The sequence below is a fragment of the Ptychodera flava genome, chromosome 18 (assembly GCF_041260155.1).
Source record: "Ptychodera flava strain L36383 chromosome 18, AS_Pfla_20210202, whole genome shotgun sequence".
Lineage (NCBI taxonomy): Eukaryota > Metazoa > Hemichordata > Enteropneusta > Ptychoderidae > Ptychodera > Ptychodera flava.
Genome location: NC_091945.1, coordinates 25,073,637 through 25,088,512, shown reverse-complemented (window position 1 = coordinate 25,088,512; position 14,876 = coordinate 25,073,637). Strand labels below are relative to the sequence as shown.

Below are 14,876 nucleotides of genomic sequence, written 5' to 3'. Positions count from 1 at the left end.
ATGTCCATATCGTCGAGAGTCGTGCATTCCTTTGTCAAGTCTTGCAGGACATCGTCGGCAGTACTTTTCAGTGCCTTCATTTTGTGTTGTGTGTGTGCGTACATCTTCGGCTCACAACTCGTGACTCCCTCTAAACGTGTACATGATGAAAACGCAGCGATACTCAAGGATAGTGTTCGTGTCAACTCGTACCCTTCATATGGAATACACGGTGAAGAAGTCGTGACTAAGTCACCCAGCAGGGACGACCAGCAGGTGTACAGTTGGAATGTGTCTACTTTAACAGTTCAAGATAACGATTCAGATATCATCGTTGGTGCAAACACCAACAAAACGTGTTATCTCGCAAGAGAGTACACTACACAAAATGGGGAAAATAGGACACTCCTTGTGCCACGTTCATTGAGCGAACTCGAGAAAATGGGCTGCAAAAAGCGGCTACCTGGCGTCCTGACCGTTGGCGTTAAGAAATGTGGTACTGGTGCCCTGAGATTTTTTATGAACAGTCATCCACAGGTGATGTTCGGTGTTGATGTTGAAGCTCACTATTTCGACCGAAATTATGACAAAAATATCGAATGGTATATTCAAAAGATGCCATACACAACACAGGACCAGATATCGACAGAGAAAACTCCATTCTATTTTGTGTCAGCTGACGTACCGAGGCGGATATTTGAAGATATTTCACCTGATGTCAAGATTATTATGGTTATGTGTGACCCTGTAAATCGAGCGATATCAGATTTTGTCCAGGTTTCAGAAGTACTAAAATCATCTGACATGAAACGTATAGCTATTGTGTCGCCCATGTACAGGTTAAAGGCGACTTTTGAAGACAACGTAATCAAACCGGATGGTACCATCAATGTCCACACGCCCCTTATTGACGTCGGTTTGTACATCAAACATATTCGCCGATGGCTTGAGTATTTCTCGCTTCGACAAATTCTTGTTATTGATGGAGAAGAATTAAAAAAAGAGCCGTATATGGAACTGAAGAAAATAGAGAACTTTCTTAACCTTTCACCACATTTTACAAAAGATCACTTTTACTTCGATACTGAGAAGGGATTCTTTTGTTTACGGCTACCAATGAGAGAATGCCTACCGGAAGGCAAAGGGCGCCACCATCCAAAGATCAACGAAACAGTGCTATTAAAACTGCGCAAATTCTTTAAACCTTACGATCAAGAATTAGAATTTCTCTTAAATAGGACATTCCTTTGGTCCAAGGTATAGGAAGGCGGCGTAGCCAATAGCCATGTACCCTCTTCATACACGTACGACTAATATTTAACGATGCAATATTTGCCATTTATATATAACTCCATAACTTACGTCTGAAGATTTTGCAACCACTCATTTTACTTCAAATGCTGTCCGAGAAATATTGAGAGAGAGAGAGAGAGAGAGAGAGAGAGAGAGAGAGTTATCAGGCATGGGTGACTTTTAACATTTCAGAGTAGCTAAGGATCAAATTTTAGTAAGTTCTTATTGACATGACTTGAAAGTTGGCAATAAAATATATTTCTCAGTATGTATAAACGAAATTTTTGCAAAACTTTACATTTCGACGGCGGAGTCACATTATTATCTGCTTCTGTTTTCCCGTCCAAAATAACATATAGATAATACCGAGTTATTTCAACCAAAGACGATTTTTTCAAACTTAATTTTCAGTACATATAAACTAGCAGAAAAGCTTATGTAACAACTACTATTTCAAAATTATCATCCTTTAACAATTTTTTTTCTTCGAAAATAAACATTCAGAAAAGAGAGCAATATTTTACATTTCACAGACATTTTAAATTATGTTTAGATGGTGTCTCTTATGTTGAGAACTTATTACCCTTTCAGAATATGCAGAAAAACGGACAAAAATTTGCATCAACAAGTTGAAATTTTATTTATTTATTTTAAAATGTGTGAATTTGCGGGAACATGGCAGTTTTCAATCACATGAGCATGTCTGCAAAATATTTTCATGTTCTCTCTGATAGAATTTTACAAAACAAAATAGTTGACCAAATTTCAGTCGAATCTGACCATATTCCTTGAAATATTTCTTCAGGTACGTTTTCTACGCTGACCCATACATACTTGTGACAGACAGGCTGGCAGGACAGACAGAAACAAATGTTCTCAAATCTCTCATTGTCTTTTACCAGAGAAATATTCATATTTGTATATTTTTTATTTTCCCTCCTTTTAGGCAAAACTATTTCTTCTCTTAGTGAGAACATGTCGAAAATAGCTTTTAATTTTGGATTGGTGGTGCCTACGGATGATTTACTGTGCGGATGCGTGCAAGGTTGCATTGGCGCGCCCGATATATGAGCATTAATTGGTGATCGCCGAACTTTCGCAGGCCGTGTACGTACCGCACTGTGGCAAAAAGTGTGCTGACCTGCTAGGGCTTTTATGCACATGCGTAAACGTAGGTAGCCCATCATTCTCACAAGAACAAGTTGTCTAAAGGGAGCATTCGTTTTTTTTTACGTGGAGGGGTTGGTGAAAATTAGGGCGTTGACTTTTACAAAACAGTATTATAGGGGGTCAAATTTTACAATCAATGGTTTGGGGGCGTCAAATTTTATGGAGTTATGGCAAAAAACAACATAATTGACCAAAAAACACATAAAACTAAATGCGAACATGTATGCCTGAACAGGTGATAACAAGCAGAAAGGGGCACTTTTATCACCAAAAAATATCTTCAAGTTGACCATGATAAATTTATCATGGCAATGTTCACGATATAACTTTTATAACAATGAATACGGGGGAAATAGCTCCAAATTTTGACAACATGGTGTGGGTACCAGTTAACTAGCACGATTCTAACGTTTACTCGCCCGAACCATGGAGGTATGCCCGAACTAACTGACCCAAATCCAACTCGCCCGAAACCAAGTTACCCGATTATAACTCACCTGTTACCTACTCGCCAATTTGTGATTTTTGTGACTACCCTGTCCTGACAAATCATCGACTCCAAATAACGTCCGACCACAGTCTCCGTGTACATATGTGGTCTGTCAGACGCCGCGATATTCGCCATGCAAGATACTTGAAATCGACCGCAGGCGCCCGGGGCGCTGGGTAGTATGCTTGATCGATCGATTTTCTGCTCAATCTATCGATCGAGGTCTCTACTACCTCCATGATCTATCGATCCGTGCTATTTCTGCCCGCCACAGCGACTATTAGGTGACAAACAGCAATAGATTTCTTTGATGCTCCGTGGAACAATACTAAGCATAGTCAGATAACCACAGTTTATCCAGACCATAAAATGACCATCGCCTGCAGCGTTTTAAAAATCTAACTCTCTCAAAGGCAGCTACACAGGCACTACTTATATGACATGCATACTTTCAAGGACATGGAGCTTTCCGGATATGTAGTATTATATATATATATATATATATATATATATATATATATATATATATATATATATATATATATATATGACAGATTTTCTAGCATCTCAAAGTTCTGCAAGCACAGATAATATTAATGACCAAGCAGAGAGTCATGATTTGTTTCACAATATACTTGGTGTTATGTTGTGTAACAAAGATTGATTGATTGAATATCATTCAGGGCCGGTTGACTAAACTAAGGTGAGGATATCCATCAGTGAGGAAGAACAGGCATTCCATGACCCATGATGTACTGTGATGCAATGGATCTTTTGAAAATGCACATCAAAATTTGAGTGTTCGCTTCATAGAAAGCATAATCTGCGTAAAAAAGTAAACAAGGATTTATCAGTTGTTTTTGTCTCTCTGCTTTAGCAAGTTCATTATCATAAATACATTAATCACCGGAACTCTGCTCAAACGTTGCCAAAGACCCCTCAGACCGATGTAAACACTGTATCGAGGGTATGTTGGCTATTGATGAAGTTAAAATGTTTGTTAACAATCAATATTGTAAAGTGAAACTTGGTACAGATGTTAAGCTCTTTAACAGTGAATAAAGACATTTATCAGTGTCATGTTAATTAATTTTTACTTTGCATATTTAATGACCATTCCTTATTAGAGTGGTATGTCCAGAAATACTGTATCAAATTTGATAAAACTTTGTACAGATGTTGATTTCACAGTGCCGTATTAGAATTAAATGACGTTTAGCGGCATTGATTAAATTAATTAATAATTTGCATACATAGTGAACTTTGTTTTTTTAGAGCGAATGGCCAGAAGCATTGCATCAAATTTTATGAACAGGTGATAATCTGTCAGTGTTATAATAGGATGCAAAAATGTTTAGCAACATCTTGTCTATTAATTACTAATTGACTTATTTAATGACTTTTTGTTATAATGGTGGTAGCCCAGATTGGTTTTACATTTTCACCACCATGGTATGGACCAACCCCATTGTTGTCAGTAGTAAAGTCGGGCCTCTAAGCAGGGAAACAATGTTTGTAATTAGAGATCTATATTCTGAATGACAGCCCTATGTCTGATGAAACTTGCTGCAGATGTGTATCATACAAAGATTTAACAGTCAAGAAAGGCATTAAGCAGTATCAATAGCTAATTAATGCTGCAAGCACTTACGCACAGTGTTTGATATATACAAAAGTAAACACACTAATGGTGATATGAGTTAAATTTCAATTCAAATAGTGCATTGGTTTTGAAGAAGATTTTCGAACATCATTCCTGGTTATTATAGATTTTTTGCAAAATCCAATATGGCTGCCAATCCACTTGACCAATCCTAACACTTTTTTCAAATATGAAAGTACTTACAGTGCTGATGATATGAATAAAATTTCACTTCAAATGGTGCTTTGTTGTTCCCTGGCAATATTAGGCTTTTGCCAAAACACAATATTGCCACCACACCACATGACTGATCCAAATGTGTTTCACTTGAAAACTAATGATGATATAACTTCAGTTCAAATAGTGCATAGATTTGGGAGAAATATTTGAACATTGTCTCATGGTTATCATAGGGTTTTGCAAATTGCAATATGGCTGCAAAACCACGTCATCGGTCCAAATTTATTTTGCAACCTTGAAAGTACTGACACTAATGATGATATTAGTGAAATTTAAATTCAAATGGTCCGTTGGTTCTGGTTTTTAAGATTTTTGTAGATTTAATTGTTTTTTTTTCCAAAACCATTATGGCGGCCAAGGTAATGTGATCAATAGCAATTTTATTTGCAAATTCAAAGAATAGAGGACATGCTTGCTAATAGACTGAGAGATTCAGTCGTGTGCAGGCGCTCCGGCGCACTGCAACCTACGACCTTTATAGGGTCGTAGGTCGCAGTGCGCCGGAGCACCCACACACGACTGAATCTTTCAGTCTAGTTTGCTAAACACTAAATTTCATATCAACCAGTCCCCTACGTCATTAGGAGAAACTATTCTTAGGTTTTGGAAAAAATTTTGGGAAGTGTAGATGCAGCAGTTTTCCAGAGCTAGGCTGGCAAACAATGGATGGAAGAAGAAGAAAGAAAAACCTAAACGAAACAAATAGGGCCCAGGAGCGATAGGCTTGGGCCCTAATGATGGTAAGCCTATCAGAGGCATTTGAGGTTCATATCTGGCCCTCAGATTTTCTAAGTTGAGAGCCATAACTCAGACATGCCTGGACCAGTTTCTTGCTGATTAGTTGAATTTTGAGATTTCAAGAGCCAGGACATGACAAACCTAATTCCGTTAAACTTGTTAAAGGGACATAACCCAATGCCATTCATACCAGTGCCTACTTGTTTACAATTCAATCTAATATGTGCATCAGTCACAGACAGGTCTTTGGTACCCTCATTTGTTTTTCATGCGCATCATATCAACTTCAATTTAGTTACTTCCACTGACAAATTCCCAATTACAGGTGGGGACTATGTCATTGTCAATGACTTGTTGAAAATGGGCAGGGGCGGGTTCAGCATGACACAATTTGTGCTTACTAATGTTTTTTATTCAAATTTGTAAATTTACAAACAAATGGCAGAGGCTAGGGATAACACAGGAGATAATGATGATTTCATGAACAGAATCATTCCAGTTCTCATGAAGGCCTCATTCATTGTTAGAGTTTGATAAATCCTCTTTTTCAACAACTGTGGATGAAACCTTTCCGAAAGGTAAAAGTAATGGCAATATTGAGTGCTACATGACAGGTCAGCCATCATCCGAGGTATCAGCATTGTCATCTTCTGGCTTCATTTTGTTGAGTTTGGCAATCAATTCTGAAATGTACAAAAAAATAAAAAATGAGCTTATTATATAATATTTGGTGCAATGAATAATAAATCTGGATTGATCTCTGGGTAAAATTCTCTCAGTATCATTATCTCACCAAACCTCGCTAATCCAATGGTTACAGAGAGTCTTTTTGCAATGAAAGTTCTCCTAAACTGTATTAATACAATGATGCCAGTAAACATTTCATTGCAACTTTGGCTAGAAATTACCGTTGCATTGAATCAGGGCTCGAAATTAGCGGTAGTCCTCGTCCACTGACTACCAACTTTTCCCTGGGGCTACCAAAATGCATGAAATGGTAGCCCACACGAAATACCAAAGCCTGGGACATGAAATTCAGTTAGAGTTAGAACTTTGCATGCAATGTCCGTCACTTCGGGACGAGCTGAATGTAGTCAAACCCAGCTAGCTAGCTGGACAGAGAAAGGCCACACTATGACTTTGTAAATGCATACTGCATTTTGCAACAAAGTTTCAATATTTGAACTGATGTACTTGGTTGACAGGCACAGGAAATGATGGCCAATGAAAATGCATTTTCACTACATTTTGATCATAATATATCAATCACAGTTACAGGGAATTTGTCTCCTCGCCTGCACAGAAAGCTTATGCTCTATTTTAGCCCTGTTGTGCTACAGTGTATGTCTCACCGGCTAAGCTGTGAGAAAGTCATTGTCATGGTGACTATCAAAATTTGCATACTACTCTGAGTATGAAACGGGCTGTCAATGAGTCACCAAACTTTTCAGTCTCACTGCTGTCCAATTCATACTGTATCACTGGTTTCCTTTGGGTAATAAAGGTGTGCAAGTATTCAAACGAAATGAAGAGAAAATTCACTTCATGGGCAGAATCTTGAAAATAGGTCTTTTCTTGCTCTGTTACAGGGAAAATATCCTTAAAGTGTAAATATGCATGGACTACCAGCCATTGTCATGGGCTACCAACTTCAGAAAATGGTAGCCTAATGGGACTACCAGGCAAAAAAGTTAATTTCGAGCCCTGTGAATGATCATAATATCTTTATCACCACAATTACTTTTTGGAAAAGACTATTCTGAACAACTTAGATAATTAAAAAGTCAAATAAGTCAACACTAAACCCTAACACTTGTCCCTGTCAGCAAATTCCAATGGCCAATTTCCAGTGTTGTATTTAAATAATGGCCACGGTAGTTTAAACACAGGATAAATGATAAACATAAATGAAAGGATAGTCTAGGAAAAGACAAAGACCTTGATGCACATAGTATTTTGTATTTACCTTTTGCTGGGTTGAAAACACCCATGGTTTGTGTCCCACAGACGTAACATCTTTTAGATTTTCTGTAGTGATCCAAGGCACACTTCTCACAGAAATAGTGTCTGCATCTGAAACAGCAGACATGTATACCATCCAGTATGATTTCACAAAACTTGTGAAACAACCAAATACAATTTAGTCAAAACTGTGTCCTCTTGAATAAATGAAAATACTTCTATATTATATTTATCATTATTATTACCATTTAAAGTCAATATAAAATGGAAACCCGCAGGGTACATAACGTACCTTGCACAATATACTGGTAGGGTAATGTACTAATATTAAATATCAAAAATGATTTAATCAATATTAATATCAAAATTATTTGGTAAGCAGTAGATTTTTGTCACCGGTATAAGTGGACATATATACAGATTCTGCTCCAGACAATTAAAACATACGATACAAAATACATTAACAGGAATAAATTCTGGACGTCATAAACTTTTATTTTCCTGGTCTTTTGAAACTACTTCCAAAATGCATGTCAAACCACATCAATAGCATTAACAACTCTTTTACAATGTTTGGTGAGGAGGTTACATTAAACTAGAACATTGTAACACCACAGAAAGTCCAAGAATAGAATGACTCTAAATCTTTGAAATACTATGAATTCATAGATACTTACTTTGTTATGATTGGATTTTTGAAAGAATCTCTGCAGAGAAAACACTTAAATGGCAAGTCGTCTTCATCACTGTCAATTTCATATTTTGATGTGTCTGAAATCACAAAGAAATACACAAACATTACACGTGAAGTTACTGATCCTTGTTGTCATTTTCAAGGCAATACTCTCACATCAATCTTCCACATATACAAAATATTTTGTGATTATTAAGCCATGGGAGCAAAATAATCCACGTTTAATCTCTCTTTAAATGTTAAAAATTTGAAGAAGTCTGTTTTTTCTGTTTTCTTTCTTTCATTTTTCTTTCTCTTTTTTCTCTTCTGTAAAATCTTCCTTCTTGAAAATTCCAGTGAATACTGGGGTAGATAGTAGCACTCATAAGTTACAGCTCCTATTCCTATTAAGGTAGAATGCATCTCGGGGACAGATATTTGGACTCTCAAATTTTTTCAATTCTTTTCTAATCTACCACTTTTGGGGGTTCATTTTTAAGCTCTTGGTGAAAGAAAATGTTTCACAGGCTTAGTTTTTCAAAAATCGAAAAAACTTTTTTTCTCCATAGAGTTAACACAGGAATGGCGGCCATTTTGATTTCAAATATCAGTAAATCTTGGGTAATTTGTTTATCCAGTAACAAAATTTGCACAGTGACCCCTGATTTTTATTTTTGGTTATGAAAGAGAATGGCTGGTATATTCTTGGAGGAAAGTATGAGCAAAAGTTTAAGTCTTTCACTTTCGACACGTATACTACCTTAATATTAACGAAACTAGCCTGGCACACGACATGAATTAGCGTTTTTACCAAAGTGGTTTGACCTAAACCTACCGTTATGAATGGCGATTGTGAACCTGTGTACAGGGAATAGGGAGTGTACAGCCCACTACTGTAAATGTACATGTAAAGCTAAACCCTTTCAACCCCTTTCCCTGTAAAGAGGTCTAATTTTTCTACAGAGAACCATAGGATTCTATAGAGAACATGGTGGTGAAAGGGTTAAAAAATCATGAAATATTCCGGATACTTGAGAGCCTCTGAACAAATCAATTGTTGTGATAGATTCAGTCACTAGCCTTATAAAGTTAGACACTTTATTTGTTAATCTTTTTACATCACATATTCCGAGAATTTTCCATACTTGCCTTCTTCCTCATATCTGCCCTCGTCAACTTCTCTCTCCAGCTGCCATCCGTGTTTGTAATCCGATCTGTCGTGTAGGAATTTACAGCTGTCTCCGAACCCACAGAATCCTGTCTCTTTGTAGTCTTTACAGATGTCAGGTGCATAGTCCCATCGCGTCGTGACCCGGAGATTCTCTGGTGCCCTGATTGGTCCTTTCCTGTACAAGATGGAGGGAGAGATTTTCTCATCAAGTCTGAGATCAAGGAATCAGTACGTAGCAGTAAACGGCACCCTTGTCTCAGACAATATGTTGTGTCAGTCATTGCCCAAATGAATTCAAGGGAAGCTTTGATAAAACAGTCAAAATGTATAGAAAACCAAGATATTTCTTAACCCTTTCACCACCATGGTTTGTCCCAAATCCATTGTTTTCTATGGTAAAGTTGGACCTGTACACAGGGAACTGGGGGTGAAAGGGTTAAATACTGAGTCAATGGCATCACAGAAATTGGTACTTTGAAAGAGTTGGTGGTAATACTTCCACAACTACAATACCATAACTTCCTACTTTAAATCAAATATACCCTCCCATAGTTTTGCTACTTCTCTAGATTAGAAATTCAACTCCTCATTAGATATATATTTTATTCAGATTCTGAACATACCCAAGAATTTGTCTACCTGTCATATTCATGAGTGAAACTGCTGTCGACTCTGTTGGACCTGTGATAGGGTTTTAAAAATTTGTCATTACAATGGTATCTATTGTGGATGGATTTACCTAGAAGGGGCCCAGAGGACAGTGGTATGAGGAGACCCTAGTAATTTAATAGCCATATTTCAGTATGAACTATTTGCATAATTTGCATACTAATGAACCTCTCAATAAGCAGATTCTATGCATATTGGTGTGCAAAACCTAGCAGCCATGCTTGGCATGGTTGATTTTCAACATTTTCACTATCACTTCCTCTATCTTCTTTGACTTGGACGAGACCAAATTGACATTCTCCATCGTTTGGAGCTAAAATGAAACACACCCGAGGAGTGCTGGTACCATTGTTTTCTTAAGCCTCACCTGACATGTCCGCTGCCGGCATTGCCCTGTGCAGTGTCTTTCTTCTCAATGTATGATGCGTAATTGTTGATTCCTCTGTAAATCTTATCATCCTCTTTACCTTTCAGCTCCTGCAAAATGTTAAAAAAAGAAGTGTGGAAGTTGTCTGTGTCTGGACAAACATGATTATGCCAATAAAGTAAAGCTATACAGCCATGCAGTGGTTAAAGAATTCACAATGAGGTGTGAATGTAGACTCAGGGAGAACAGAGAGACCAGACTATAGAACAGAATTTGTTCTTTGGGAAGACATCAGAACTTCAAGTTCAAAGTTATACTACTGTAAACAATTTCATACTCATCATTTCAACCGTATCATAGAAACTTTTTTTGTTGAAGGCAGGAAACCAGTGAAGGCTACTGCCAATGGTATATTCTTCTCTGCTCTCGACTGTCTCATACATTGATATGACAAAGACAATGTCTGTGATCCACCTTCCTTGTCTTAAAATTTCAAATGTCTGTGTGAATTCTATCCTGCACTAAAATGTGTTGTTTGACATAATTTATTTGACATGAGCCACAAACGTCAGAAACAGCTGAATTGGTTTAAATGGTCAACTTGGACACACATACATGTATCAGGTACGTGGACATTTGGGGATCGGGTTATGGAATAAATCAAATCACAGAATGAGTGACGTTTCTTACATCCTGTAACTGTTTGCTTCTTTCAAATATGGCTCTTGCATCTCTGTCTTTCTTTGTGTCAATTTCTATCGTAGCTGTAGCACCAGCGTCATCTGGGCCTTCTGGTTTCTGTGGATGAAAATAATGACAGTGAAATTGAAAAGTTATATGCAAAGAGTAAATTACTTTCACACTGTAGCAGCTGAGTGCTCAGGGATAAATGAACTGCATTTTAAATGTATCATCCCCATGGTTTGGTACCGAACTACCTTTATCAATGGTGATTGTGTGTAAACAGATTTTATGTTTCGAAAACCTTTCAACACTGAACTTGGCACGTTCTCGTTGTTTTCAATACAATGGCTGCACCATTAACCCTTTCAACATGCTGGTTTGACCCAAACCCATCGTTATCAGTTGTGAGTGTGGACCTGTTTATAGAGACTTTGGGTGAATAGGTTTAAACAACAGCTTTCAGGCCACATCTGACGTACACTGTTACATCCCCTTCGAAATACATGTAGCACCTCAAAAGTGCATAGAAGATCCATTTTGGTGCAAAGAGGATAGCAGGCATGAATTAAGACATGGAGTGCAGGCCAAAGATGCTGGTTTATTGAATAAATCATGCCTTTTTTTGAGGGAAACTTAGTCTCTGAAATTGGCGAGACATGTGTATTGCGATTAGTTTGTTTCCTAACATCTATTTTTTCTAGTGACAAAGGCATTCACCATGTACCTAACCACAAGTGACTGTGTGACACCCGTACTGAGCTATGAAAAGTGATGCAGACAACAAAAAGTGACAATGCTGATTTGGCACAGTAAGAGTCTAATGTTCTAGTATGACAGTTCTTAGAGCAACATTATACATGTTTACACTACTTTTTAAAGTGAAGGCATTAACTCAATTTTAAATGGCAGCGATGCCTTTCGATAGTGGAAATGGAAATCCCTTTGCTTTGCAAACCAAATGTATACCTTATGGTCTGCTCTTTCACCTGTATGTATTGTGATACTTACAGCTGATCTGGAAGATTTATATGACACCACTATCTTGCCCACATCTTCTTCACTGTCGTCACTGTAGTTGACCTTCTCCTTATCTTTCAGTCTTTTTGTCTGCAGTGAAATAATGTAGGTTAGCCACTTAGTGGTTCTCCATTCTGTACGTTTGCCTCTCTCTCTCTTTGAGAGTACATTTCTAGCACAGGGCCAGGGCCTTGGCCTTGTGAGTGTCTTTTGAGTCTGCACTTAATCATAGAGTGCAAGTTTCCAGCACACAAATGTCAGTTACACTACTTTGATAACAGAAGAGAGTTTATTTTGTAACAGAAACATTCGTACGAGACAGAAAACAAAGCAGGAAAAGCTATAAATATTTCGGACAATGGACATTTTGATACAATTGTTTTTTTGGGGTACATCTTTTGTATTTGTGTTATGGTTGACTTCATACACACATTTTTTCACCATAAAATAAAAATTGGGGCTTATTTTGATGATCAGCGATGCACAACAAGGTGAACACAAAACGTACCTTTTGTTTTAGAGGGTTTGTTTCCTCTCTTTGTGGTTCTCTTCTTACAACAGCACTCTCATCTTCACCACTACCTGTGCAAGAAATACAATTTTAACATCTAACAGCCTTCTTTAAAGACATAAAACATATTTCCTGATAAATGTCTGGGCTTTTAAAATGATCCAAAACTACTTTCCAAAATGATTTCTGAGCCACGAATGATGGGGACAGCTGTCTAGCATAAACTCACATGCCGTGACATACTATACTAATGTTATTAAAAGTACTTTTCTGGGAAGACTGTCTCTTGACAACAATCACAACATGCTGAGGCTTCATTTGGAAACCACCTGTCAGGCTTGTGGTGCCATGGTGTACACATATGTCGCATACATGCATAGCAATAGTTATCAGTTCTTCGCCACCCTTAGCTTGCCAAAATATCAAAACTGACATAGCACTGCATTGTGCTTATCACTTTTGCTGATTGGAAAAGTTTATTTTTGTAAAAGGAAAGGAATGCAATATGCAAATTGTATGAAACAGTTGTGCTTTTTTTTTACCACCTTATGATTACAGAGTTCAGGATGAGATGGTTTCGCAGTAAACTATGCACTGGCAAATGCTTTGTTGGGGAGAGACAGCACTAAGAAGTAGTGGAGTGGGACGAAGTGACTATGATGAATTCAATGGCAGTGGATACCGTGTGCTCCATTTTATCACATACTGACGTATCAATGCCATTGATCCCTCCATAGTCCCTCCAACAGGTGGCTGGAGTTGCCAGTGTACTGGTATATACTGTGTATATTACACTGCCAACTCCAGGCACCTGTTAGCTGCAAAATTGTACCGCTACGGTGAGGCGGTCGGTGATGTTTGGTTTTGCGACTTCGCTCACCAGTAGCGCTACAATGCCAATAATGGCCCTGTGGAGGTTAAAATAAGCGCATCCCACTGGACCAGGCATGCTGATGTGAAATGCTACATATTTACTGCATTTGGTCGTACCGATTTATCACTACTGAAGACTAAACACTACACTACACTAACCTTGTCGTTTTAATGGGGTTTGGAATTTGTTCAAACACGTCGATCGATTTCCTCGCTCTGCATCCTTGTATGTACACATTTTCAAAGATGAGCATGCGCTCGACTTTAATTATGATCATAAGAATGGTAGGCCATGAAAGCTTGCTGTTCATGTAGCTCTACATGGCAGGGATATGTGTTACTGCGTATCCGTAGCCCTACAACTCCCTTTGCTGGTTGTGTTGGGGGCCCCACTCCCCCAACACAACCAGCAAAGGGAGTGGTAGGGCTACGGATCCGCAGCAATGCAGGGCTGTGTGTTACCGGCGTTATACGGCCTCCCACCACCGGTATTAAACACACAGCCCTGCCATGCAGAGCTAGCTGATCATGCTGATCGAGTCCCTGGGGTCCAGACACTTCGCACCAAAACCAGTTCGCCCAACACAACTTCGTCCCAAAACCGTTTCGCACCAAAACCACCTCGTCCCAAGTACTACCTCGTCCTACGCCACTTCGCCCCAAGTACCATCTCGTACTAAAACCTCTTCGCCCAAAGTATACTACCGTCAACTCGTCCTAAAACAACGATGTCACGACGTAATAACGTTGTTTTTACCTGCAACTTGGAACCATGAATGTGTCCTGACATTTTGGCTACCGCGAACATTTATTGTTGCATGAAACCATAACATACGCAAACTACTCAATGCTACAACTCAGGTGCCGTGCGCGGATTGCACGATGTCATTTTCTCGCTGGTGAAAGTTGTAGGCTGCTGAACTGCAGCAACAGTCGACGTTGAAATAACGAATCCCATCTTTGTTTACAATTACACCAATCGTATTTGTAACACATTGAACACAAACTTAAACAACACTGTATTAACGATTGCGAGATTTTAAGTGTCAAAGCCTTAACCTCCATCAAATAAATACGTACCATCTTCACTATCGCTTGTTTTGCGCTTCCTTGTGAACTGTTTTCGTTTTGACTTTTTGAAGCTGAACGTGCAAACTTCTCCTTTGGGCGCCGCCATCTTGCGTTTGAGGAAAAGAAATTTCACAAGCTGTCATAGAGGGCGTTGTCCGCACCACACACTTCACCACCCGACTTGCTGCTTCATGCTTAAAAGCGCTTGGAGCCATTGGTCCTCCACAGCTCTCGGGGCTTGAGCGAGCTGTAAAATTCTGCGAACTGAAATGCTGCAGATAATCTCAGGTATCTTAACTTACAAAATGATGAACAAAATTGATTAT

The 14,876-nt window shown here is 38.5% G+C and overlaps 2 protein-coding genes across 2 annotated transcripts; one reads left to right on the top strand and one right to left on the bottom strand.

The window, feature by feature from the left end:
• On the top strand, positions 1-1,242 carry LOC139117686 (heparan sulfate glucosamine 3-O-sulfotransferase 1-like). Its single transcript, XM_070680930.1, has one exon. It carries the CDS (start codon positions 1-3, stop codon positions 1,240-1,242), a length of 1,242 nt encoding a protein of 413 aa, XP_070537031.1.
• Positions 1,243-5,942: 4,700 nt separating this feature from the next.
• On the bottom strand, positions 5,943-14,682 carry LOC139117231 (E3 ubiquitin-protein ligase RNF113A-like). Its single transcript, XM_070680176.1, has 9 exons — positions 14,560-14,682; positions 12,604-12,677; positions 12,087-12,185; positions 11,085-11,192; positions 10,395-10,504; positions 9,337-9,533; positions 8,192-8,285; positions 7,519-7,625; positions 5,943-6,235 (listed from the first exon to the last, which is right to left on the bottom strand). The coding sequence occupies exons 1-9, from the start codon at positions 14,654-14,656 to the stop codon at positions 6,168-6,170; spliced, it is 954 nt and encodes a 317-aa protein (XP_070536277.1). The 5' UTR covers positions 14,657-14,682; the 3' UTR covers positions 5,943-6,167.
• Positions 14,683-14,876: the final 194 nt, after the last annotated feature.

Excerpts from the sequence above, each read along its gene's own strand:
- LOC139117686 (XM_070680930.1), top strand. The coding sequence starts at position 1 with ATGTCCATATCGTCGAGAGTCGTGCATTCCTTTGTCAAGTCTTGCAGG.
- LOC139117231 (XM_070680176.1), bottom strand. The coding sequence starts at position 14,656 with ATGGCGGCGCCCAAAGGAGAAGTTTGCACGTTCAGCTTCAAAAAGTCA. Across the intron at positions 12,186-12,603 it reads CAAACCCTCTAAAACAAAAG|ACAAAAAGACTGAAAGATAA; the intron begins GTACGTTTTGTG and ends ATTTCACTGCAG. Across the intron at positions 8,286-9,336 it reads GGGCAGATATGAGGAAGAAG|ACACATCAAAATATGAAATT; the intron begins GCAAGTATGGAA and ends TTGTGATTTCAG.